General features: G+C 46.3%; 1 protein-coding gene across 1 annotated transcript in view; it reads right to left on the bottom strand.

The window, feature by feature from the left end:
• Positions 1-12,361: 12,361 nt before the first annotated feature.
• The window catches only part of NOL10 (nucleolar protein 10), an 85,805-nt gene continuing 71,178 nt past the window's right edge, over positions 12,362-26,988 (bottom strand). The window contains exons 20-21 of the mRNA XM_010982697.3: positions 18,023-18,125; positions 12,362-13,183 (exon numbers count right to left, since the gene is read on the bottom strand). Of these exons, the coding sequence (XP_010980999.1) occupies positions 13,064-13,183; positions 18,023-18,125 (223 nt within the window). The 3' untranslated portion in view covers positions 12,362-13,063. The remainder of the gene's footprint in view (positions 13,184-18,022; positions 18,126-26,988) is intronic.

The following is a 26,988-nucleotide window of genomic DNA, read 5'->3' as shown; positions in this document are numbered from 1 at the left end:
AACTGTAAACATGACCGGGAATCTGCAGATCGACTGATCATCCATCTGTTGGCACCTCTGAGCCCTCCTGCATGGCTGGCAGAGGAGGCCTGAGCCAGAGCAGTAAGGAGGCTTCTGTCCCCCCAGTACCAGTTACCGTCCCCTTTCTCGTGGGCGTGTCCAGGCCCCTGACAGGGAAGGATGAGGACCAGGGTCCAGATGGAGCTCTGACTGCTCTCTCCTGGAATATCTGACTGGTTTCCTTCACCTGCCACGTGGCTGGGAGGGTCCACCACCCAGGAGGCCACCCCGCAGGGTCCCTGAGTCAATCCCTGGAGCCTCCAGCCTGCGGAGCCAAAAGCCTTGAGTTCCTTCCACCTCAAAAAACCGCTTATCATTTTGCCTAATCTCATGTTTTTGTTTTTTTAACACAATCTTTTGAAACGATTTAGGTTTACAGAAACATTGAGAAGGTGGTACAACGTGTCCCCAGGGACTCGCACCGGTTTCCACTATTATGAGAATCTGAGATTCGTGTGGCACATTTGCTGCAGCTGATGAACCGATGCGGAAACATTGTCACTAACTTGAGTCCAGAGTCTACTCTGATTTTCTTGTTTTTTCACCTAATGTCCTATTTCTGCCCCAGAATCCCATCGAGGACCCCACACTACGTTTAGTCATCATGTCTCCTTAGGCTCTTCTTGGTCATGAGAGTTTCTTGTGGATTTTTGTCTCCTTCCTTAGACTGAAAGCTCCTTAAGGGCAAAAAGCACCCCCAGCCCCCTGGCAGGGCCCCGGACCCGCTCTGCCCGGCGAGCACCCCATGGACAGTGGAGGCTGCAGCTCACGTGCCAGCTCAGAGCTACTTTCTCTCAGCAAACGTCCAAACGCCATGAAGATCAAGCAATTAAAAACAGTGGTTGTCTCTGGAGAGACGGGGTTCTGGGGAATTTCACCTTCCTTGTTACATTTCTACAATGTTTAAATCATTTAAATTAATCAGCGTGTGTTTCTCTTCTAATAAGAGTTAGGTAAAATTGAGTTGCGAGGTGGGGCCTGATGGTTTAAGAACTTGGCCTTGGGGGATCCTCTCAGCGCCAGAGGTGGACCTCACTGCCCCCTGGACACGCCAAGAGGCTGCCGCCTGGAGATACAGGGTGGCTACCTGGGATGACCATTGGGTCCAAGATGGGCCCAGAGGACAGTGTCCTGGCTCCTTCCAGACCTTACCCACCCAAGATGCCAGAGAAGACGAGGGCTTCAAAGCCATTTGGTATAAATGGAATCCAACACGTGCCCATGACCCCCAGCTTCCTCCTAAAGCCTTTTGGGCACCCAGGCCCTGCCTCTGAAAAGAACCATTGTTGGAATGAGTGTGGTCATGTGCTGACAGAGGAAATAGGGGCTCAATTTGGGCAAGTCATACTTGGGCTCAAGAAGCTGCCCGGTTGTACTTCCTCCAGAATCGAGCCCCCCCCCACCCCAGTCCCCAGTGCTCCCAGGGAGCCCTCGGCACCTCCTGGCAGAGTTGCTGGCGGTCACTCATTCCCCGGGCCAGCCCTGTGCCGGGAGTTTCAGACCCGCCTCCTCCCCCCCACCCCCCTGCCCTGCATTGCCCTGTTATGCTTTTCTTGGCTGAATTGTGTCCCCATGGAGGGAAAGACATGGTCTTATCTGTCTCTTATAAGCCCCCTGCCTTCCCTCCACTGCCTGGGACAACGCAAGGTACATCCTAGGGGCTCAGAAAACATCTTGCTTGTAGGATTTGAAGAGAAAACTCATTGAACAAGTCTTTTCAAGTATAATTGACATAAACTCTGAAGCCCCACGTACTGTTTAGAGACCAAGTTCTCATAAGGGAAGCTGGGAACACAGGCAGGTGAACCAAGTCAGGTGTCTAGGGCCTGATGGCCCCCAGCTTCGGGTGCTTCTCCTCCAGCCTCAGTCACTCCCACGCCCCCCCGGCTGCCTCCTGCCATTCACTCTGCCCAACAAAGGCCCTCGGGGAGAAATGGACGCACAGTGAGGTGTTTCCAGCAGACATTCTGCAGCCGAGAAATGATGGAAATGTTTTCTAATAACTGCTGAGCTGTAAGTCAGATTTCTGTATTGTGTGCTGTTATTTAAACCACAGATCAGCTTTTGGAAAAAGTCAAATATTTGACACCTAAGAGATTAGAATTCTGAAATCAGAGGGAGAAAGGACAGGGGTGAATGGGTGCAGGAGGATGTCTGAAATCACCCAATGCTTGGGGTTTATTCTCATCCAGAAAACTTCAGGAAAAGGACAGAAGGGACTTTTCCATTAGGGGTCTCAGTGATGTCCTGAGCAGGGAAGGGAAGCCACGGCAACCACCAGCCGCATGAGTAAGGAGGCAGGAGAAACACATGCAGGAAGTGTCTTCTGGTCTTTACCGACAGCATCCTTGGAGACAGCTCTTCCAAGATGGAAGTTGTCTGGCAGGTTGTATCAGGAAGAGGGAATGACCATCCATTGGAGATTTGGCTCCCCTTGGTGAAACAGTGGTGGTACAAACGGGGTCAGGCAGTGAGGAGCGGAACCCAGGACCCCACCGACTGCCTCTATGGTAATGAAGCCTGTGACCCAAGTGCGAGCCCATTTCACTGATGTAGGGCCTGGGACCTCATTTGGGGCTGAGTCTCCTCGGTAGTGCCACATTGTCACACAGTCAGATGACTGTCCTGTGGACAGAACCCGCTGGAAGGATGTTCCTGTAGTGTCGCACCTACAGCCAAGCTGGCTTCATGCTGGGCCAAATGTGTTGGCAAGACTGGGTGGGGAAGAGGGGGGATGCTGAACAACCTACCATTTTCTAGACACTGTCTGGTTCTTTGCACACTTTATCTCCCGAAATGCTCCCACACCCTCATGAGGTAGAAATAATTATGCCCATGTGACAGAGAATTCCAGGAAGTTTGAAAGTTTCCAAGTTTCCAGGTGTGGTAAACGGCAAACCCGGCCGTTTTCCTCTGAACCTGTGGTACCTGGAGTTCTGCAGGTGGGAGGCCCGGCGGTGGGCGTGGTCCATATCAGAGAGGTAGTTGCTATGGTTACCAGTAACCGGGAGGAACTCTCGACCCACATGACTGATAAAGCTCACAGAGGTGCAGGCCAGTCCGACGGCCTTTTGTGAGGGCACTCTCAGCCCACGACCCTGGCCTTGCCTGATGTCACTGTTGTCACCAGAAGATGCTGCAGCACCCAGAACAGGTGAGAGGCATGCCGTGTATTCTGTTCCAGCCCCCTCACCCTTTATCAGCATCAGCTGTGATGGGGCTGCTGGGGGCCGACACAGCCCGTCCCCCGGAGATGGCTGGGGCTGGAAGAGTGAATTGGAGGGTTAAGGGTAAAGACGATGGATGGCCCTGGGAATGAAGAGCTAAGATTAAGAAATTAATAATAAGAGACAGGAAGAATGGAGAGTGAGGGGACTCGCACAGAACCCTTAGATGGCGAGGCCCCTGTGGACTTCCCAGGCTGAGGGTGAGCGGGTGGGTCGTAGTCCCCAAACCTGAGTTTCTCTGTGTAACATCGTGTGGCGCCTCACACTCAGCTCTCCGTGAAGAAAGGAGACCGTGCTGGTTCTCCTTCCTGTGGGCTGTACCTGACCACATGAGAGGCAATGACCCTACCTGCTAGGCCAAACCCTGAAGGAAATTAACTATTTTCCCGCAGCCATTTCTTAACGCCCCATCCCCCCCTCTGGCAGGAGGATTGCCCTCATGGGTGAAGAGAGGCCCACAGGTCTGGACCTGCCTCCCATTTCCAAGAGCTGCCATGGCCGCCTGGCCCTGCCAGCCAGGAGCTCTGTGGGGGTCGGGGGTGGGGGGTGGGGGGCTCCTTCCACGTGTCCGCCTCCGAGTCCTGCGTTTGTCAGTTGCTCCTTCTCATCACACCTTCTTGCCACTTGCTGCTTCTCATCTGCAAGAACCCTCTGCTGGGAAGCCCTCCTGGGTTTCCAATGGCCACAGTCAGTTCTGTCCCCCTTGCCCATCCACTTCAGCCCAGCCTGTCCCAGCCCTGGGGCTGAACCCCCGGTCCAGTCTGGGCAAGGGCTGGCCCCTTAGCCTTGTGGCCTCCAAGGCCTGGCTCTGCCGCTTACCAGCCAGGGCTCTGTCCCCACTGGAACATCAGTTTTCCTACCATAGTCGCCCTCCAGCCTGGTGTCTGGGCTCCATAAGGCAACCTCCCAGCACAGATTTGAGCCCCGCACCCAGCCTACACGGGTGCCCGCTCTACTTCACTCCCTCCTGTCTTTCTTTCATGCACCTCTGCCAGCTTCTTTATTTTCTCTTCAAAGCCTGATTCTCCCAAACCCATTCCTTTCTGACAATTTGTGGTGTGTCCCTAAGGGCTTGCATTTTTCCAGGCAGTTTGTTCGGTGTGGGTGGAGCATCTTGGCTCTTGGTACGATCCGTAGCCCCAGGTTCCACTGCGTGCAGAGCACCTCTTGGGGATTCTGGATCCCCTCTCCTGGTGAGATGGCTGGGGTGGGGGGAGGTTAATTGGCCACACACTCTGACTCCAAGCCTGGCTGGGTTCCTGACAGCCCTGAGGCCGGGCACGCAGCCCCTGTCTGTCGGTCTGTCAGTCTGTCAGTCAGAGAGGGTGGGTGTAGCAGCGGCGAACACGCCTTGGGTCGGGCCCTCTGAACAGAAACAGTCCTGTGATTGCAAGTCCAGAAGCACAGAGACCTGCCGAGTCAGCAGGGAGGACTTCTGGCCTTGGAGATTTGCTTTCTCACTCGAAGTTCATGGACAGACGGCACATTTTTTATTCAAGGAGAGAGGAAAAACCCAACCAACACTGGGTTCTTCGAGCTGGGACACACCTTGGCCCTCTGCTCACCTCAGACCCAACCTCATCATTTTCCTCATTGCTAATGACTCAAGTTGTGTTCTCTGCCAGCCTCCTTAACCTTTTTAGCCTCATCTTCCAATCTGAATTTGTAGTATTTTCTTCATGCCTGCTCCCAAGCCTCCTGGCTGTTCCCAAACCTTTGCTGATGCCCTGAAATAACACCCGGTTTCTGTTCCGCGTTTGGCTGAAACCAGCGAGTCTTCCCCGTGTCCACCTGTTCACTGACCTTTGATTCATTCAGCAAGGCTGAGCCAGCAACTCGGGGTGTGTAGGGTTCCAAGCCTTGCATACAGTAAGGGGGTGGCAAACATCAGTGCGACAGTTAATTTCATGTGTCAACTAGGCTGGGCCATAGGGTGGCCCAGCATTTGGTCAGACATTATCTCCAATGTGCCTGTGGGGGTGTCTCTGGATGAGATAAGCATTCTAACGGGTGGACTGAGCAAAGCAGAGGGCCCTCCCCAGTGTGAGTGGCCCCATCTGGTCTGCTGAAGACCTGAATAGAATAAGACAGCAGAACTAGAGGGAACTTTTCCTGCTCGACTGGGAGCTGGGACATCGATCTTTTCTGGCCTTCGGACTCAGACTGAAAACTCGGCTCTTCTTGGTCTGCAGCCTGCTGGCTTCCGTCTGGAACACCACCTTCAACTCTCCTGGCTCTCAGGCCTCCAGGCTCAGACTGGAACTACACCCTAGTTTGGGTCCCTTGGGTTTCCAGCTTGCTGACTGCACATCTTGGGACTTGTCAGCCTCTGTAATCATGTGGGCCGATTCCTTATAGTAAATCTCTTTATACAGATATAACATCTCCTGTGGATTCTGTTTTCTCTGGGGAACCCTGACTAATACAATTCCATGTTGTTAACGGCGTGATGGTATCTCCATTCTACGCAGCCAACAAACACTCAGAGCCTATGGAGTGCCAGGCACTGTGAATTCACTAACTCAACATCATTTATGACGTGTGCAGAAGAAATAATCACGCAGTTCGTGCCACAGCGGCATTCAAGACACAGAGGTTAGCAGTCTCAGCGCTGGCTGTCAGTGGAAGCCCATCAGTGGGGAGCTATTTGGTTCCTAATTACAATAGAAACCAGGAAAATAAAGTTTGCTTATTGTACGATTTACAGCTGCACTTTTTTGGCGTGTGTTTTTCAAACAAACCTGTTGTCATGGTAATCCTCTTAAAACAAGATGCGACCTGGTTTAAAGAACCTGAGAGCTAATTACAATAGTGCTTTATATTTAGTTACGCCTTTCTTCTGAGGAGTTTAATGGACCTCATTCATTAAGCTCTATCCTCTGAAGTCTTTAGGGGACAGATACTATTAAACCCATTTTATAGATGTAGACACCAAGGCACGGATGGGTTAAGTGACTTGGCTACTGACTGGCAGCTTAACCACAAGCAAGTCTGAGCCAGACCCAGGGCTCCTCTTGTTTCCTTCTGTTTTCTCTGCTCATCAGACTCCATTCTGGGTTTTGAAAGCCCTTCATCATGAAAGGCTCAGAGTTTCCCACAGCATGGCTGGGGGACCCCAGATTCTTGCTGCCACTCCTGTGCAGAAAAAACGGCCTGGCCTGGAGGATCAGGACCGGTGGGAGGGAAGGAGGAGGTGGGGCCGTCGGGGGTCTGAGGGCAGGAAGTGCTGCTCCACCAGCACCTTGCAGCTGGGACTCAGTCTGCAGAGCCAACATCTACGGGCCGGGGTGGTTTCCACAGACCCAGCCAGATGCTCCCGGGGGTTGTGTGGCCGCAGGGGCACACAGCTGACACCAAGCTGCTCCTGCCTCAATCACAAAAGTCCAAAACTCAGTGCCAGACACAGAGGCCAACAGGTTCTTCCTTGAACCTCCAGGCAAAACCCTGTCCTGGGGCCTCTGCTCAGTGGCTCTCAAAGCTGGGCCCAGGTCAGCAGCAGCAACAGCTGTGATTCGAGAAGCACTAAGTTTCTGGCCCCATCTCAGACCCACTAAATCAGGAACTCTGTTTTACAAGCTCTCCGGCGGCTTCTTCAGTATCTCTGCCTAGAATGTTCCTCCCCCAGACACCCTGGCCAGCGTCCCTTCCCACCTTCAAGCCTTGCTCCACTCCCACCTTCTCAGCCAGGCCCACTGGCGCAGCCTAGTTAACTCAGTAACGGGTCCCGTCCGGGCCTCCCACTTCCGCTTCCCCAGCCTGCACGGTGCTCATCACCACTACTCTTGTGAGAGGTTGTCTGTCCCCCCATGGAGATGTGAGCTCCAGGGGAACAGAGCCCTTTGCTCGGTCACCTGCACAGAGAGATCAACAGGTACTGATACGAACCATGATTTTTGACTCAGGTTATTGGAGAGGGAGCGGGAGGAGGGACAAGTCTTTGGGTGGGTGGGGCAAGGGGCCAATGCATTGTGTTTCAGGCATGTTGACTTGAGGTGCTGGAGGGCACACAGATGAGAGGTCGGAGGCCGTGTGGTAGGAGAGGTGGTCCTGTGAGAGGAAGAGGGAATCCCAGGGCACATCCGCACCTGTGTGGGTGGGGGAGGATGAGCCAAGGGCGAGACAGTGCCCAGCATGCAAAGGAGCCCCGCAGTGTGGGAGGAGCGGGTCTCAGACCTGGCAAAACCGGGAGGTGAGCCTTCCTCATCTAAGAGCTTCAGTCCTCGAGTGGACAGAGCGGGGATGGCGCTGGGGGAGCGGAAGCAGGGCGACGGGCTGACGGGAGGCTTGCCCCTGGGGAACCTGGGAGGCAGACCCAGCAGGGGTGGGAGGGGGAGGGGAGGAGGAGGAAGGAGGTTTCAAGTCCCCCAATTTTAACTCACAACTAGAGCATCTGACATGGGAGGAGGGCCGTCTGTCAGCCGGGTGTTAGCAGAAACTGGACGGTGAGTTCAAAGGGACACAACAGGGGAAATCCAATCAGGCCAGCTGAAGTTGAAGGTCCTGAGAGTCTGGAATTCATGATGCTGTCCTGAATCAGAAAGAAACTCAAGGCTACTAGAAAAACACAGTTGGCCTCCCTCCCACCCGACAGGAAAGCGTTTGGCCCTGCAACTTTGAAGTTCCATCTGGGTTTACAAAATTGTCACAGAGTCTGGAACCCAGCACCGGCAGAGAATAACAACTTCCTCCCCAATTAAAACGCGTGTGTGCGGCTCAGTGGGCAGGAAGACAGGGAGCGTGTGGCTGGTGTCCAGCCCGGAGCTGGGCAGCAGGACGCCACACAGACACTTGGCTCTGGGCCATCGCATCTTCAAGGGCAAGGACAGAACTTTGGTTAATACACTGCCATTCACCCAGGATGTGCTCGTGATGGTTACGTGTTTTGAGTAGGAGGCAGCACCCCAATTCCCCCGAAGAATGTGTTCAAATGTAACTGGTAGACCTTTTTATTGCACTAATTTTGGAAAATTTATGAGAATAAAAAGATGAAGTTCAAGAATAAAAATTATGAGGACTGGAATTTCTTTTCCCTACATGTTCCCTAAATCAAGCTGCTATATAGGCCTAAATGTAAGGAAGCGCCAAATATAAGGCAATTCCGTATTTTCCCAAGGAGAAAACAATTTTATGCCAATTTGGATAGGGATGTCAAAGAAATAATCAAGTATCTACTTATAATATTTATTTACATGTATACTTTTTCTAATACTTTGCTGCCCTCTTTCCAAGTTTTGAGTAGAATTCAGTCACTTCAAGACCCAGCACATTAATTTGCTTTGGACTTTTCTTGGACTAAAAGAGATTATTTTTAGTATTCTCAACACAAAAGAGACAAGTTTTGCATCGAACAAGAAACATGGAGACAGGTCTTTTACAAAGGGTAAAAGAGTTATGTAACTGTCATCATCTATATTTCCTTAAAAATAATGACAGCATAAACTGCAGGATTTTGTTTCAACTTCATGGCTGGCTACACAAGTAACGTGAGGTTTAAAAACTATTTCAAAACCAAAATCAATCAAATAAAACACCCAGACTTTTAATGCATTGAAAGTTCACCTAAGAACCACAAAATCTTGAAAAATTTTCTTATAAAAACCCACTAACACTGTCCTATAAAATCTATTTTGCATGTAATTTATACGGAACATAGAACTTCGGGGGAAAAAAGCAGCTAAAATACTCATCTAGTGTTTCATTCAAAAAATTCACACAGAAGCTCCAGCAAAACGTCTCACTACACAATTTATCGCTATTAGGAGTCCCAGCAACAATTACAGGTTGGGGGACAAATTTTAGGGGCTTTGCCAACATGCGTCTGGAGCCTAATGACACAACTCACCCGTCAGGGTAGGTGGCGGTTGCCAGCTCAGGGCTGGAGTCATCGTTAGTGGGGTCGTGAAATCAATTTAACAGGCGTGAACTTATTTTGGGGAGGAGAGTGGGGGTAAAGGAACTGTAATAGGATAGAACAGAAAAACACCAGCCTGCTTTAAATGCTGGGAGGTACGCGTGGTAACACTTTTGACACACACGTGTCCTGGGTCGCCCTGTCAAATGTGTTTCTCACTGTGGGACAGAGGAAAAAAGCATCCAAAAAATACTGAGGTAGAATTTTGGAAACTCAGAGAGGCAATAAAATCAGAAGAAAAGCAAAGGCAGAACCCAGGCTTCTCAACTCGGTGTCCCGTGTTTCATTACTCTGGGTGTTCTCCAAAGACGATCCCGGGGTAGGAGGCAGAGAAAGGAACTGGGCGGATGGTTCCTGGGGATTAAGACACTCACCCGGAACAAGGGCTCTGCACCAAGCGGGTGCTCGGTGTGGAAGCACAGAAGCTCAGGACGAGGTGAGCGGGGAAAGCAGCTCCCCTCGGCCCAAATCTGGCCTCTCCAGTGAGAAAAAAGCTCTACATCCACCTGCTTCTCTGTCGCCTGCCCGCCTGAACTGCCTGGTCCTCTGCCTCCTCGCGTGTCTGTGTGAGGTCAGAACTCTAAAACCCGTTCCCTCTCAAGCTAGCGTGTTGGAGCTAAAACATGTCTACGAATTCTTTCTAGGGTTGCCCAATCTAACAAATGAAAATATAGTCATCCATTACCTTTGGATTTCAGACAAGTGAGTTTTTAATGTTAAGTATGTCCCATGTAATATTAGGGATGTATCTATATGTATCTATACTAATAAGTCATTTGTCTGAAATTCAAATGTAACTGGGTGCCCTGTACTTGATCTGTAATCCTCCTTGACACCCCTGCCACTAAAAAGATGGCGCCTAGTTCCTCTTTCACCGTGTGTGACTGTACTTAGCGACCCACTTGTAACAAACCAGAGACAGTGTAAGTGATGATGTGGAACCTCTAATACCAGGTCATGAAAAGCACTGTGGCTGCTATCCTGGTCTCTTGCTCTCTGGGAGCCTTTGCTCTGGGGGAAGGGAGGACACTCAAGCAGAGGCTTATGGAGAGGCCCGTGTGGCATGGAACTGAGGCCTCCTGCCCACAACTGTGGGCGTGAGCTTGGAAGGGGGAGCCTCTGGCCCATGTCAAGCCTTTAGATGACTGTGGCCTTGGCTGGTGTCTTGATCATACCTTCATGAAAGGCCAGGAGTCAGAACCACCCAGCAAAGCCGCTCCTGAATTCCCGATCCACTGAAGCTGTTAGGTAACTGTTATCTTAAGCCACTATGTTTGCGGGTAATTTGTTACGCAGCAGCAGCAACAACTGCCACACTTAATCACCAGTGTCACTCCAATACTGTCCCCTGTCTGACATCACTTTTTCCTTTTCCTGGACTATTCCTAGCAGCATGCAGTCATGCTGGAATTTCTCCCACTTTAAAGAAACCTCTCTTCTTCTGGTAGTTGGGGGGGAAATTTTCAATTCTTTAACAGTTGGGGAAAAAGAAATTTAGGCATGAGGACGGGGGAACCAGAGAATGATTGGGGCCTGGTGCAGGATTAGAGAAGTCATCGCTCAGTAATGCCCAGGATGGTCCTGCCATAAAACCCAAGGCCATCTTTAGGTTGTGCCTCTCCTACCAGCTCACGAACACCCGCCTGCATCTTGTGGTGGAGACCTGGGAGAAGCACTGCCCCGTCCCAGGGCTGGTGAGGAAGATATTAGAAAAACAGCGAAGTTACGGAGCATGAAACTCGTGTAACATTTTAAAACAGAAGACTTCAAAGAAACATGGTGGTCACAGCAGGTACTCCAGGAGTCTCCACCCTGGAGAGGCGGGGCTGTTCAAGGGATCAGCAGGGGGACAGTGGGGGCTGGAGGATGTATCCTGTGACTGTCTATTCAAGGTTTTCTTGAATGTCTGTCACAGCATTTGCCCCTCAGGAAGCCCCTGGAACAAAAGCTGAGGGCACCTCGCTCCGGGAAAACCTTGATATTAAAGACTATAAAGACCACGTTGAGTTCAGCGAGGTATGTGCAGAGGGGAGCGGAGGGTGGCTGATGAGCGAGATGCTTTACCGGGCACTCCCGGGTCCCACACTGTGTGAGAGGCTCACTACGGACGAACCCCGTTTACTCCTCACCTAAATGAAGTGTCAGGCTCACTGACAGGAGAATATGAGACTCAGAGAGGTTAAATGGTCAGTGGTTACGGAACTGGTGGGCAACAGGGCTGGGATCCCACCCCGGGTCAGGCTGGCCCCACTGCCAGCGTCCCAAGCGTCCAGAGTGGGTCAACCCTCTCAGACCTGGGACGCTCCAATGCCCAGACTCAGACGAGCCCTAGGCAGTGAGCCCCCTCCGCCAGCGGCCACCGCTGCGCCTGGAATTTCACACAGGGTGCACTGAGTCCCCACACCACAGGGAGGACCCCAAAGAAAGAGGGAAGAAAGGGGTCTGGGAAGGCCAGGTAGAGGTGTGGGAGAGCCTGACCCCCAGGCCTGGAGCACAACCCTCAACCCCTAGGGAAGAACTCCAGCTGGCAGCGTCCTCCTTTAACTTCTCACACTCTCAGCCTGAACAGAGCAGTTGGGAAACAGAGAAGAAAGTCACAAGAAAGGCCCATGAACAGATTAGGGGATAAGCTGAGAAAGGAAAGTTCCAGGAAATGAAACAGGTTGGGGGAGGGGCTGGTACCACGACACAGGTTGGGTTGGCTGCCCAGGTAACAAGAGCCTCTTCCTCGTGACAGTGTCTGTACGTACACACACACACACACATTTTTTTCTGGAAACACACTCTGCCTCTCAGACCAGAGGTAGCAATATGACCCACACTGTTGCCTGCTGTGGGGAGCAGGCCAGTCTGCACACAAGCAGAGGCAGAAGAGGGACCTGAAGAGACAAGGAACAACGTAGAAACAGGAGGGAGAAAACAAAGAAGGGAGGACCTGCCTGATCTGGAAGGCCTGCATCCGGCTGCCCACGGCACTGACAGGGTCTACAGCCCGTTTATGTTAATTCACACATCTGCCTGTTTGCTCACAGCATCTCAAGTTCATCTACCATCCAGTTGTATATGAAGAAATGCACCTCCAAAATCACACTCACACCTACAAAACTAAAAAAACCAAAGTTAATTTTCAAATTAACTTAATGAATGGGTCTCTCTCCAAAAAGCTGTTCAAAAGAAAGCATTTATTTTTATAAATGTTTTCTCCACCAGTATATCTCCAACTGTGCTTAAGAAAGATTAAAAAAAAAATCTGTATTCAATCTTGTGAAAAGTTAAAAGAATACCCAGTAGCTTCTACTTCTTGTTTCCAATTGTATTGCCATTAATTTATATTGTCTTGGTATAAAAATAAATTTTTTTTAAATCCCAAACTAACACATAAATAAGCAACACCCCTGCCTGCATATAGTTATAAACACACACGACCAATGCCCACGGGAAGGTACGACAGGAATGCATTTCTGGGCAGTTTATCCATGATGGCAGCAGGCAGTGCAAGAAAGACAGTTCCGAGAAGACGATCCGTACTGGCTTTTAGCACAGGATAACCTCTCATTTCATGGTGCGCATTTCACAACGTTAAAAAACAACCTGCTTTACTTGATTAAAACCAGGGGGAAAGAATAATGTCCGCAGGAGCGACAACGTGCAGAAGTTCTCTGGGGGCGCCGCGCGGGCCAGGAGACCAGCCTGACGGTCTGACCTGGGGTGGGGGCCAGGGACCAGCTCTCCACCCCTGTAGGCACAGCCAGGATTTATGTGGAACTTCAGAAACATGCGCTCCCGTCTGTGTTTGATACACTTCAATGATCATCACCAGGGGAGACATGCTCCCTCTAAACCACGTGGAGGACCATTTCCAGATTCAGTGGAACAGCCGTCCTCTCCGGGACCTTGACTTCAGGTGACCAGCTGAACGACGGAGTGTCTTCCTCTCTTGTCGGTGCAGTTTCTCAGCCTCCTGCTGCTTCTTCTGCTGTTCAGACTAAAAGAGAAAATTAAGCGAAGAGAGAAGGAGAGAAAACGCTAACACCCCTTTTTTGTAACCACCAGAATGCCAACAGCACGACCACCAATCACAGTCCTGCTGCGGGAGAAATGTGCGAGGCCTGTCCCTGGACACTGCTCCAGCGGAGACAGCAGGATGAGGGCCAACCTTCACAGGGACAGTAAAACCTGAATTCTAAACCCGGGGGCAAGAGAAGGGCCTGGAAACATCAGTGTGAACCACAAAGTCTGGCTTTTCAACTGACGCACAACACTCGTGTGGGGTTTTCAAAGGTACAGCCCCTCGCAAGGGAGCCAACTTAAGAAGATGCTACTGCTTTCAAAATGTCCACGACGTATCTTGTAGAACTGTCTTTTGTTTCTAAGCCAGCATCATTCATTAGTTTACTCACATTACCTTAAAAACAAAAAAATACTTCGGTGTACTGAAAATGTATAATAACCCACCCATGATAAAGCATCCAGTCAGCAGAGCTGGTTCCAAAGAATTTTCAGCTATTTCCAAAAAAATCAAACTCCCCTTGAAAGGCAGAGATCTACCATCAAATGCTAGGCAGACACGTCCCAAGTTCATGGCTGGGATGAGCTCGTGGGTTCTAGGCTGGCTGCGTTAAAGGCACTGTTCTCAACACTCAGGGGAGAGCCAGTTCCTCTCCAAACAGTTCCACTACTTTTATGAAATTCTCAGAAGAGTATCAACGCTGAATCCACGATGGTGGTAAGAGTTGTGTAGTTTTAAAAACACATTTGAGGGTTTAGATAATAAAAACTACTAACTGTAAAGCTCAAAAACAGACAAACAAACTTAGCTGGTGGAGCTGACAGGAGGTAAACTGGGAAGACCCCCGAAGGGCATAAGTTCTAAAGCTGAAAAGCACTGCCTTTCAGACCCCCTGCAGCCTGCCTGCCTATGGTCTGTACTTTCCTATGCACCTGAAAATATTTGTTTGTCTTTTAGTCTTGAAGAGAAAGTCTCCATATTTACTTCCAGATAGTATTATTCAATATTTGAAAGTTAGCGAGTTGGGAGGTGAGGGAATTGTGAGAAAGGAGCAATTTGTAAAAACCAAAGGGGTGAATTACCCTATTCTAGGAAACTTTTACACAGAATTATTTCTTTTTCTGATTATCATCATCTTTTCAGAGCCTTTTCAAAGTCAAGCCTGCCCTGGATATTCATCCTTCCCCTGGGCTCCACTCGGGGCTCTGTCCTTCCAGGGGACCACGCAGGGGCCCATTCCTCTTCCATCCCCTCAGTCTGCTACTCTTGCAATGGCCACAGTAAGTTTTTAAAAATAAAAATGGTATGTCAATCTTCTGCTAACTAAAACTTTTCAACAACTTTCCGCAATTCTTAGGATTGAGGTTAAAATTTAACACGCCCTTCTGACGAGGCCCTGCAGAACAGCTCCACGTGCACCTTCTCGGTTACATCTGATCCACAGTTTCCTTCCCCTTGACGGCTACTTCACACACGTAGGCTCCACAGGTGTCCCTCCCTGACACCACCCCCCAACCTCCCCTCCAGGTCAGGCCCCGACAGTCCCAGCCCTCGGTCCTCCCTGGGAGCCCTCACCACACTACAATGATGTTACTGTCTGTGTACCTCTCTCTGTAGACTGAGGACTGTGACAAGGACCACGTCTGTCTTGTCCTGTGTGTCTGTGCACATGGCACAGAGCAGGTATAGTACACATTCATCAACGGAAAACTCAGAAACCCCGAGGGAAACTGCACGCTCCTTAGCAGACTAATGAATGCTGTCATCAAGACTCTTGTAAAGTTAGTGAACACTGGTTACTTAATATTTTGTTTCTTCCTGTTAAAAAGTATCTCCAAGAAAAATGTTTCTTGTCCAAATAATTCTGGATGAGAAGCGAGGCACTAAGTAAAGGTAAACAGGGTGGGCTGCAGCTTTTGAGTCGAGGCTGTTACGCACCTCCAGTATGGGCACCAGTCGTAGATTTCCCTCACGTGTCTGCTGGCAAAGCAACCTTCCAGGAGTCCCTGTACGCCTCCCAGAGTGCATTCTGGGAGGCCCTGCCCGACGGACCCCACAAAGGCTGGAGCCCACACAGGAGCTTGCAAGCAGTAGCAATCGTCCTGCAGACAAGCCTCCGCCCAGAAAAAAAACTCTTCTTAGCCTCTCTCTCAACAGTGGATGCATTTGGAAGATGTCGCTGTCATGTGACTGATTCATTTTAAAAATAATATTAAAGCATAGTTTTTCTCCTTTCATTTGATTCACATGTTAGAAAGTACACATGAAAAACTGGGAAAACTTGGGATTTTACCTGAGTGTATCACATGCCTAGTATAAAGAGAGATCTGTATCAGAAAATATATGTACAAACAAACCCTAAATGTTCTTAAATAAAACTAAGATTTAATAGTTAAAATTTCATGAATCAAATGATAAAACTGGCCTAAGTCAAACCCCAGCTGATGTTCCCAAAGACAGTGTCAAAGCCTCTGCCAGACTCTATGAGGCTGTTTTAAGTGTTTCTTACTTAGTGCTTCTGTTTTTAGCAAAAAAAAACACCAAAAAACAAAAAAACAAAAACAGAGCCAGCTTATTTTCACTTTACCATGAGTTACAAACTGATATTCAATTCAGTAACTTCCCATTAAAAAAAAGGTGGGAAAGGAATGTGCTCGCATCCTCCTGAAAGCTCACCTGAGCAGCAGAGGGAGTGCCCAGTGGCCTGGGCGGCCCCGATGCCTCGGAAGTGCCCCCACAGCTGCCCTGCGCCCGCCACCCACTTGGCGACCTGAACTTCAGAGGGGAACAGGAGACGTTTGAAACCACACAGAAAATTGCTAAGAAACCAGGTATACACAGTGAGTTACTCTGAACACACACCCAGTTTTGGTTTATTTAAGTGAGAAGTGAAAGAGTGCAAACTTGCTCTAAACGGGGAGAGATTTAACTGAAAAGTTTCTTATACTTAGAATAAAAACTTCTTTTGGGGGACAGAAAGAGGGCAAATTGGAGAAAGGTGGCCAGAAGGTACAAACTTCCAGCTATAAGACATAAGTACAAGGGACGTAATGTATACGTGACGACTACAGTTAATGCTGCTGTATTATCTACGTGAAAGCTGCTGAGAGAGTCAATCTGAAGAGTTCTCAGCACAAGGAAAAAGCAATTTTTTCTTCTAATTTTGCCTTTTCTTTCTATTGTATCTATATAAGATAATGTATCTATACAATATATATATTGTATCTATATAAGATCTAAATAAGATAACTAAAAAAAAATGTTCTTATCATTTGCAAGCCTCCTGATGACATCAGAGAACTGTCAAAGGATCAGAAGGGAGTGGGCAGAGGATCTGAACAGACATTTCTCCAAAGAAAATATACAAATGGCCAATGAGCTCATGAAAACATGCTCCACCATCCTTAGTCATCAGGAAGATGGAAATCAAAAAGCCACGATGAGACAGCACTTCACACTCACCGGGAGGACCACAGTAAGGAGGACCGACAGCAGCAAGGGCTGGTGAGGATGGGAAAACGGCCCCCGTGCACACTGCTGGTGGGAATGCCGCACAGCGCAGCTGCTTTGGAAAGCAGTCTGGCTGTTCCTTTAAAAGGTAAACAGTCATGATACGGCTCAGCAAGTCCACTCCTAAGTACAGGCCCAAGAGAAACAGAAACATGTGTCCATGCGGAAACATCACCTGAATTTTCATAGCAGTATTATTCACAACAAAAAAGAAAAGAAAAAAAGAAACAACCCAAAGGTCCATCAACAGATTAAAGGACAAACAAAATGTGATATATCCACACAACAAAGTATTACTCAGTCACAAAAAGGAATAAAGTTCCTGTATATATTACAACATGGGTTAACCTTGAAAGCATAAGGTGAAAGAAGCCAGTTGCAAAAGAAAACATGTTGTATGATTCTATTTATATACAATGTCCAGAACAGCCAAATCCATAGGCTGGGGAGATGGGAGTATGCAAGGAGACTGCAAAAGGGGGTTTCCTTTGGGGGGACGATGACGTTCGGAGTTAGATAGTGGTACCGATCACACAGCTTAGTGACTATACTAAAAACTGGGAATTGTACACTTTAAAGAGGTGAACTTTATCTGTGAATTATATCTCAATTTTAAAAAAGAAATGGAGGTGGAGTCTTTGTCATTCTTTCCCTCCCAGTGACAAATATATTAAAGGAAACTAACTAAATGAGAATAAATTTTTTTGAAGAATAAAACCATGCAGTTTCACTCATCAGTTAATAGCAAATATTTAAACCAGCTGATTCCTCCTTTAATACATGCCAGGCATCGTTAAAACTGGCTAAAGAAACGACTCTTGTGAGTCAGCTCAGAATAGGACCTACTACTGACAGAAATTCTTCTGAAACGACACATCCTGGGCAAGCTGCTCTTACCGCCAGGAACGTCAGGAACTCACCAGTTCTTGAGTTTCTTTGAAGTCCACATAAGCTTCAACTATTCTTTTAAAGCCATATGTGGTCAGGACTTCCGCTTTACAAGGCCACATTTCAGGTGGCCCAGTGACCCAGAAATCACGCTGCTGGTTCCTCAGCAACAGTACCAGCTCTGGGGTCACCAGGGCCCTCGGGACACCGGAGACAGGCCTGCTCTGCCAAAGCCAAGCAGCGTGCTCTCAGCCCAGGAGGGGCTCTGGCAGTAAGGAAGATGCTCGAACAGGAACAGAGCTTCCTCAGCAGGGGAAAAGCATGGGAAGGCAGTTCTGAGGTCAGACACAGACACACCATGACTGGAAGGCTAATTTTCTCCCGTGAACTAAAAAAGAACATTAAAAAGCAACTTACCTTCTTTAATGTAAATGTCAATTGTTTGCTGCCAACCGTGGTGTCGGATACACTCAATGTCCCATTTTTTGCTTCAAGTTTCAACCGATCTTCAAGGGTTTTACTGTAGGAAATTTAAGAGAATGACACGTTAATTAGCATTATGTTTTGATTTGCCATTTGACACAAGTTTTAATTAGAATTGACTCTTTTACCTGTGTGGTAAAGACAAAAAATGGCATTCATACAACACAATCAATGGAAAGAATCCCAAGCACTCAGTCATTACTCATACTCAATAGATGCGCAGTGAAAACAATGGCTGCCCCAAACACCCACTGATTTCATATTTTGAGTGGTGGTTCCACCTATTTCAATGGTTGTTACTTACCTTACTAAATCATATTTCTGAAGCCAAAATACAAGAAGCAATATTCCTGAAGCCTGTAATTTTCTGCAATGGTCAGTGGCTCTTATGCTTCGAGAGCACTTGATATTTACACCACACGTAAGTTAGGTATGTGAGTATTTCAGCAACTCATTCACCTTCTACAAAGGCGTGAACGCAAATGAAGCCCTCCAGTCAAGCCACAGAGAAGTGCTTACGAGGATTCTGACTTTTCCTTTACTCGGGCTTAGCTCACTGGACTGGACTCAACACCCACAGTTGGAGCAACTTGAAACATGAAATCATCTGATTACACAGAGAAAACAAAAGCAGTTACACTGAGGGTAAATGCTGAGTCAGCCCTATTCACTGTGACTTCTCCTGGTGTCTTTCCTTTCAATCTCTTCCTTGAATTCCTCTTTCTGACACACTTTACTCCAAATTTAACTTTCACTTCATTTCTTGATCACATTTTCCTAGCTTTTCTAAGGTCTCTTTCTGTAATCTTTGTCCCTGTCATGGTTTGCTGTATGTGAACTGCAATTCACTGCCATCTGCAACAATCAAGATGTTAAACTTGAATCTTGTACCAGTTATACAGGACTTCATTGCATGTTCTTATAATAATGTTTTATTATAAAATAAGATCATTGTTAACTTGGTTTAGAGGGAAAAAACAGAATTATGCCTTAAGATAGACACATCCAGTAAGTTTTAATGTTAGCTCTAATCCTTCTAGAAAGGCTAAAAGCAACACCTTCATATCCCTAGGTTGAAACTAGGAGGAGAGAGGAGAGGGAAGAAGAGAAGAATATGGTTTTCTCTTCTATTTGGTTCTCTCCTCAAAAAACAGTAAATGTACTTTCCAGTCCTCCTTGTACCAACTTAAAACTGAATGCACCCCTTTTAAAGTTAGTATTTGAAAAACCTGGTTGAATTAAAAAGAGGGGGGTGCACTGTATGAAAGGGTCTTATTTTTCCTGAAATACCATCTTTGTAACTAATTACTGAGTAGAACACAACTCCTAAATGATCCATTAAAGAGTGATGCTCCTTTGAAATTCTGAAGCCAATGTTTGATGTTCACACTCTGAGAGATCTAGCTCTAGTTTATGACTACCAGTAAGTACTAAATATACCTTCTTTATATAATTTGAGACATAAAGTGGTTAGCATAAAAGTGGCACTCTTTTCTAAGCAATAATGTTATTAAGAAGCACTTTTAAAGTACTTTTCATCTTCAAAGTTCTTAACAGACTAACTAATTAATCCTTTCAACATCCCTGAGACAGAAGTATTTATCCTTTACAGATGGCAAAAAGGCAGGGAAGATGTTCTATGCCTTGCCCCAGGCCACATAAGGATTTGAGTCTAAAACCAGGATTCCGATGTAAGAATTTCTGCTTTCCAGGCGTGTGTCAGACCATGGTTGATTTATAAAGTTTTGTTGCAGAAATGTATTACGATTCTAAATGACAAGCTTCCACATGACAAACAATGAAATCAAGACTTGGTTTTGCCTTTGAAAAAAAAAACACAACAAGAATTCAAAAGTGAAGTGTAAACCGACTCCAGCATGCATGTGACTCATGCCAGCCTAAGCACATTCCTCCAGCCGTCCATTTCATTTTTGTTCTTTCCTTTCAGAGCTATAAACTGTGAGATTTTAATTCTGAATAACTCTGGAGCCACTGAGACAAGGTGGTACACAGAAAACACTAATTTGCAAAGAAAAAGACGTTTCAAGACAATTGTGGGAAATCACTACTCTTTTAAGAATGACCTATTTCCTCCGTGATGGGGTGCAGGCGCTCTGGTCTCCTCAGTGTACCTTGACGTGCACTTGCAGAAACTTGTTCTGTCTCGACTCCTTGGAGAGACAGCTGAGCTTTAGAAGGAGCCGTGGCAAGAGATCAGACACGCCGAGGGAGAGATTTCTACATGAAAGCAAGTTCCACTTCCCTCCCTTCACAGTCAGCTCTGGAACGCAGAGTTCCACAGCCTGCCACCACTCCGGCAGAGAGGAGTCAAGAAGTCAGACACCTGAAAACCGTCTACCGTAACGGAAGAGGAAAAGGCAGAAAACCCTGCCCGTCCTTCTTGGTGATTCACTCAGGACCGGTGGGCCCATGTGGGAGGCGGGAAGGGGCTGGCCTGCCCCATCCTGTCCCTTCTCCCGTCCTGGCTCAGGTCGGCTGGCTTCTGGCTACTTTGTCATTGATAGCAAAGAATTTTAAGGAAAAAAATCCTCACTGATACAAGATGAACAACCTGCACCCTCCCTCCCCACATTTGTGGGGATTGCTAAGACGACAGATTCAGGCTTTAGAAGGTGAAAAGCGGGAGGAATTACTCAGTGCAGGATGGGGAGGCCATCTGAGGAAGAACCTAAATTATCAGTAGGGCTTTACTGAAAGAAAAAAAGGAAGATGGGCACACACTACAAGGGGAAAAAATCAAATTAGATACTCAACAGATGCCCCACGGTGGCTGAATGATACACTTCTTTGAGGCTTTAAAACACACATGAGCTAACATTTAATTAAAAATAACGCTCCTCGGGAGGTGGGTAGAGCTCAGTGGTAGAGCACATGCTTAGCTTGCTCAAGGTCCTGGGTTCAATACCCAGTACCTCCATTAAAAAAAGAAAAAATTTTAAAAAGTAATGCTCTTCAACTGTGTTTTAAAAATCACTTGGTGAGGAAAAGGAAGGAGGGGAGTGGAAAATATACATCATGGCACCTGCTTTAGTACAGCACTGAGAAGGATTAAATTAACCTAAAAGAAAGGAACCACCTACATCAAAGGGAGTAAGAAGAGAATGGAGAAATGGAATCCACAGATAAATGGTGAATTTTAAGCACTTAAAAATGTTAAGTACTTTGTTTTAAGTATACAACTTTGATAAATATTTACCCACACTGCAAAAGTTACTGAAAACTATTTCAGTGCTTTCAGTTTGCATAATGTTGCTTCAAAGTCTCAGGAGATGTAAGCACAAGCAACCATGAGATCTGTTATCTCAACTTTCCGAACAGTTAAAAATTTAAAAGATTCCTAATACCCACTGCTGCTGCAAATGTGGGGAACAGGCACCCTGGCAAGAGTGCAAAGGCCCCCAAGGCCTTTCTGGAGGGCGACTTGGCCGTATTGCTCGCACGCCTCTTTTGATCTAGCAAATTCCATCACTAGGTATTATATTCTAAAGAAACTCTTGCACATGTGTACATATTTATAACTGTGAAAAAAGGAAGAGAAAATCAAGAAACAATTGAAACATCCAAAATTAGATATTATGGCCCAACCATCTTAGGAAGTATTTACGCAGCCATAAGGTAGACCTCCATGTACTTACAAAGAAAAATTTTCAAAATTTACTGTTCAATGAAAAGAGCAAGTGAATCAGCAACATGATCAGTATGATCTATTCACACCAAAGACAGGAGAGCTGCAACTGTACAGGTGAGTGGGCGCATACGCGAGGGTGACCGAATTCTAAAAGGACACCCAAAGTGGTTACCTTGGGGTGGGGGGGAGTGTGGGCTGGGAGACTCTCACCCTTCACCCTGTGTTCTTGAGCATTACAACAATGACATGCTTGTATATGATAATGATAAGATGCTTGTATATTACAATGATATGCTTGTATATTACTTCAGTAATAAAAGATTATGTCTTTCAAAGTGTGGGTTTGGAATTAAACTGCTTTCAAAATTAGACTTTAAAAATGCTTGTATTAAATTAAGGCTGCATTCCTTCAGTTCTTACCCACTATCAGTGAGGAAAATTAGCTGAAGAGTAAAAACTGGCCATCATTGTTTAATTCAGAGTGGATAATGTTGCAGACATGGTAAGTGGCTCACCAAGAGCTACTAAAGTACCTGGTGAAGAAGGTGTGAGTTCCTCAAAGGCAGAAAGTGGCTCAGAAATCTTTGCATTTCCAGGACCTACCACAGGGTAGGTGCTTCAAAGAATGCTTTCATGAACTGAACTGAAAGGGCCACCCAGCAGGCAGTATTTATTACCCAAGAAGAGGGGATCTCCTCAGCTACTGATTTAGAAAGTTATTCCAAGCTCTCTTTCTCCAGGGTTTTCCAACAGATTATCTCCAACACTTCCATTATGCGTTGCAGACCACTGCTGCCCCACATAGCAGGAGAGGCTCATGTGCCCAGATTCCTGACTGAGGCCAGCAAGCATGAACTTCCCAGTCTTTCTATCTATAACTGTAATTATTCCCACCCACCCTGACTTCTTTCCCTTGTCTCTGAAGAGCTCTTTAACAGGTGCTCCTGGCCCTGTTCACTCCCGATCGCTCACTCAGTTCAGTTCTGCCCATTCAGTCCAATCTCTCATTTCTTCCCTCTCCCCTTTCCTTCTGTGGTTACTTTCTCTCTGCATACTAACAAGTCATATCTCTCAAGCCTAAAAAGCCTTTCTTACCAAGTTATGGCTTTGATTCCTCTCACTGCCAAATGGCTCAAAAGAACCATCTTGACTAATTATTCACAGTATGTTTTTACATCTCTCCTTCATCAATCCACTGCAGTGAGACATAGGGCTGAAGGACTGAGACATGAATCCCAACAAGACAATCTTCCTACGGCCTTGTTCAGCTTCCATTCTGCGGGCCCCCCTGCTCCATCTGACAATGGTGTCATACCTCTATGACATTCTCTTGGCTCTTTCCAGTTTTCCTCCTAACTTTTGGGCAACTCCTCAATAATGTTAACTGCCCATCTTCTCCTTCACCGGCGCCCAACATCAGAATTCTATTGCTACTGGTATTGGTATATTCTTGACACCTCTACAATATGTATTACTTTGCATGCATTTGCACATTTTTAGAGAGGTGTATGGTTTTCATCACACACTCAAAAATATTTGTTGTTAACCAAGGACTCTACTCTTAGCCCTCATCTCCCTCAGCACACTTACAGGAAGCCTTTTTAACACAGTGGTTTCAATCCCACAAGGACGTTGGTATCTTTCTTAAACCAGTATATCCGGGCCACCTCTTACATTTCCATTTGTCTACTGAACATTACCAGGAACACATTTGGGTCCTGTAGACTTAATGTGCTGAACACCCAGCTCAATACTTTTAGCTTTAAACTTGTTTTTTATTCTGTATTCTTTATCTCAACATTGCTAGACATTTCAACCTCACCCCTGACTATTCATTTCTCCATTAATATTAAATGAGTAACCAAACAATGTTGTAGTGTGTCTCATCTTAGGCCTTCTTATGAATAACTTGGTTCTAAGTCTGTCTGCCCTTCTCCGCCCAGCAGTTCAGGCTTTCATCACTCCCCACTGGAACTAGTTTGTTAGCTGATCTCATGTGCCCGGTTTCTCCCTGCATCTTCTAAAACTGAGGCATTTTACTAACAGTTTCTGGAAAATAGGGGCTTTTTATATCTGTATGTTTTTATTTTTACTTTCTACAACCAACAAGTGCTGCTTTTATTGTGTAAGTATTTACATAATTGGGGGGGGGGGAGACAGAATAGACTTGATCATGTTGATCTTAGCTCACGACCCCTCCCTGGCTAGCCAGGGCCTGGCTCTGGGACCAACGCGGCTTTCGAGCTCACCCTCTGCTCTGGCCACCTCCTCCATGCTCTCGAGCTCTTCCCTCAACTTTCACACAGCACTCCTCCGTCCACGCCGCTCCCTCTGCCTTGAAGAACATCTCTCCCACCCTGCTTTCAGTGCTCATCTTTTTTCTTTCAAAAGACCAGGCTGAATATGATCTCTTACAAAGACTTCCTTAGATGTCTAAAAATCCACTCCTGTCTTCCTTAGACACGTCCCCACACCTCTGACCGGGTCACAGAGCATCGACCAGGGCGGCAAGGCCACGGCACAGTAGCTGGCTTTTCCTTTCCATCCCCTGGGCCTAGAACAGCACTCTGTTCACACAAAGAACTCAATGGATGTTTGATTGATGAATGGGTGGGTGGAGAGGCTGACAGGTGGATGAATAAACTCACGAATCAAGTACTGTAAGGCATATAAAAATGTGCTGACAGACATGTGTATTTATCTAAAGCCATGTTACTATGCCAAGCAAAGAAGAGAACTCACTCAAGCACCGATTTAGGATTCATTCTTCACTTTCCCCTTCATAGAAATAGTTTTGAAGCTGGGCAAGTTCAAGGGTACTTTTAAACATAATACACCCGATTCTGATGTGCTTTATTGACTGCCTTGTAGCGACTTGCAGAAAAAACATAAGGAGTCACTTTAACTGTCTGAAGGATAATAGTTCAATATTCATTAAATAATATTAAAATATTGCAAGGTTTAGGATTTGCCAAAATAATCCAATCAAGACTAGAATTCAATAAGCAGTTTGTGCCAAAATGCCAGCAAACTGCAGGCTACTCATACCAAGGGGTTATTTAAGCAGTAGGATTTTTCTTCTAAGTTCATGTAAGTATCATCACTTAGATAACTCTTCTTCTCAAAAAATTGCTTAACTTAGTAAGAATGTGTAATTGCAGTGTATTAACTTAGCTATTATTTATTCATTAAATACTAAATTTTCAACCCTTTTGTGTTTTACATTAATATCCTACTACAACCCACAGCAAAACAAGAATGTTCGTGAGTTAAGTCATGCCTCCCACCCCCAAATCATGACTTTCTGTTGCCATGGTTACATTGAAAACTGCTGCTTCCAGGTTTCCCTGGTCAGCGGGTTGGGGGTAAATAAGTTCTTTTTCAGCAGATCGTGAAATGGTAACTTCCAGACTTGCCTGACATGTAGCCAAGGCACAGAAGATTCACACTTTAATAAGGATTTATCAAGTGCCTATCCAGGTCTAGGGACTAATTCAGGAACTAGGTTATAAAGTAAATAACAAGACAAAGCCTATAGATAATCTAATAAAAAAACTGCACCCCACAGAACTGGAACACTGGAAACAAGCAGTCTTTTCACTGCTTCTGAGTAGGACTCCAAGTAAAAATCTAAGAACAACAGCTACATAAAAAGTGAGGATGCACACACTGCTGCTGGGAATGCAAAATGGAGACGCCTCCTTGGAAAACAGTTTGGCAGTTTCTCAGAAAGTCAGACATAAAGTTACTGTGTGTAGCCAAGAGAAAGGAAAACGTATGTCCATGCAAACATTTACACACAAATGTCCACAGCAACACTATTCACAATAGCCAGAAAGTGCAAACAACCCAAATATTCATCAACTGATAAATAAATGAATACAATATATATCACGCCCTGAAATATTACTTGGCAATAAAAACGAATGAAGTACTGACATACGCTACAACATGGATGAACACTAAAGACGCTGTGCTAAGTAAAAGCAGTCAGACAAAACGCTACCTGTTGTATGATTCCATTTACATGAAATGTCAGAATAGGCAAATGTATAGAGACAGAGAATAGATTAGTGGTTGCTTGGGGATGGGAGGCAGGGGTAAATGGGAGTAAATGCTAGTGGGGTAAGGAATTTTGTTTGAGGATGAGGAAAATGTTCTCAAACTGACAGTGATGATGGTTGCACAAAACTCTCTGAATATACTAAAAACCAATAAATTGCACACTTTAAGTAGGTGAATTGTATGTTACATAAATTCTATTTCAAGAAAGGTGTTATAAAAGAGTGAGGCTGGCAGGTAAAGAAAATTTCTTCAGAAGATACTGGATTCTTTGCAACTTTTGTGAGTCAGAACCAGAACTTCTAGATGATCCTGGATCTAAGGTGAAGGATTCACTCAACATTTGGTGTCCCAGATTTGCCAAAACTGGCAAAATAAAGATGAATAAGCATATCTCCTTCCAGAAACAATTCAGCCCATCCATCGAAGTTCCCCCCTCGGATATTTCCTCTGTCTGAAAAACCACATTTTTCTAAATGGGGAGCTGGGAGCTCAAAAAGCACAGGTACAGAGCTAGCACCGGCCGACCTAACACCTCATCTGCCTGCCCGCCTCTTCCTCCTCCATCTTCCTGGGCTCCCTAGGCCTCCGGGCTCTTCTTTCAAGATCATCTACTCTATTCCCATTCAGATCTTCTGTATCAATACTCAGCCTAGACTTACACGACTTAGAGCTTACACACATTTTGGACTTGAGTACCTAGCTTGTTCCTAACTTAGACACCTGACAGCTGTAACTGTCCAAATAATATTGTTTTTTAAAGTTGATTTTTTTTATTGTGGTAAAGCATGTATAACATAAAACATCATTTTAACCATTTTTAAGTGCCTAGTTCAGCGGACACTCACTCTTGTGCAGCCATTACCACCATCCATTTCTAGAATGTTCTCATCATTCCAAATTGACACTCGTACCTCCTTAAGTGATGGCTCACCCCCCCAACCCCTGGCAACCACCATTCTACTTTCTCCCTCTCTGTATCTGACTATTCCAGAATACCACTCTTTCGGATCTCTCAATTTATCTATAAAAGGCTTAAAATTTCTAGCAAAATTTCCAAGTGATCTTTTTAATAATCGTGTAAACTAAAATGAGTGTAAACGTAACTGAAATTCTAATTTTTAAAAACAACTTTTTGTTAAAGAAGTGATTATCTCTTAATTACGACTATAATTTAAGAGCGTGGCTT

This window comes from Camelus dromedarius, chromosome 15 (assembly GCF_036321535.1).
Source record: "Camelus dromedarius isolate mCamDro1 chromosome 15, mCamDro1.pat, whole genome shotgun sequence".
Lineage (NCBI taxonomy): Eukaryota > Metazoa > Chordata > Mammalia > Artiodactyla > Camelidae > Camelus > Camelus dromedarius.
This window is presented reverse-complemented; position numbering and strand designations above follow the sequence as displayed.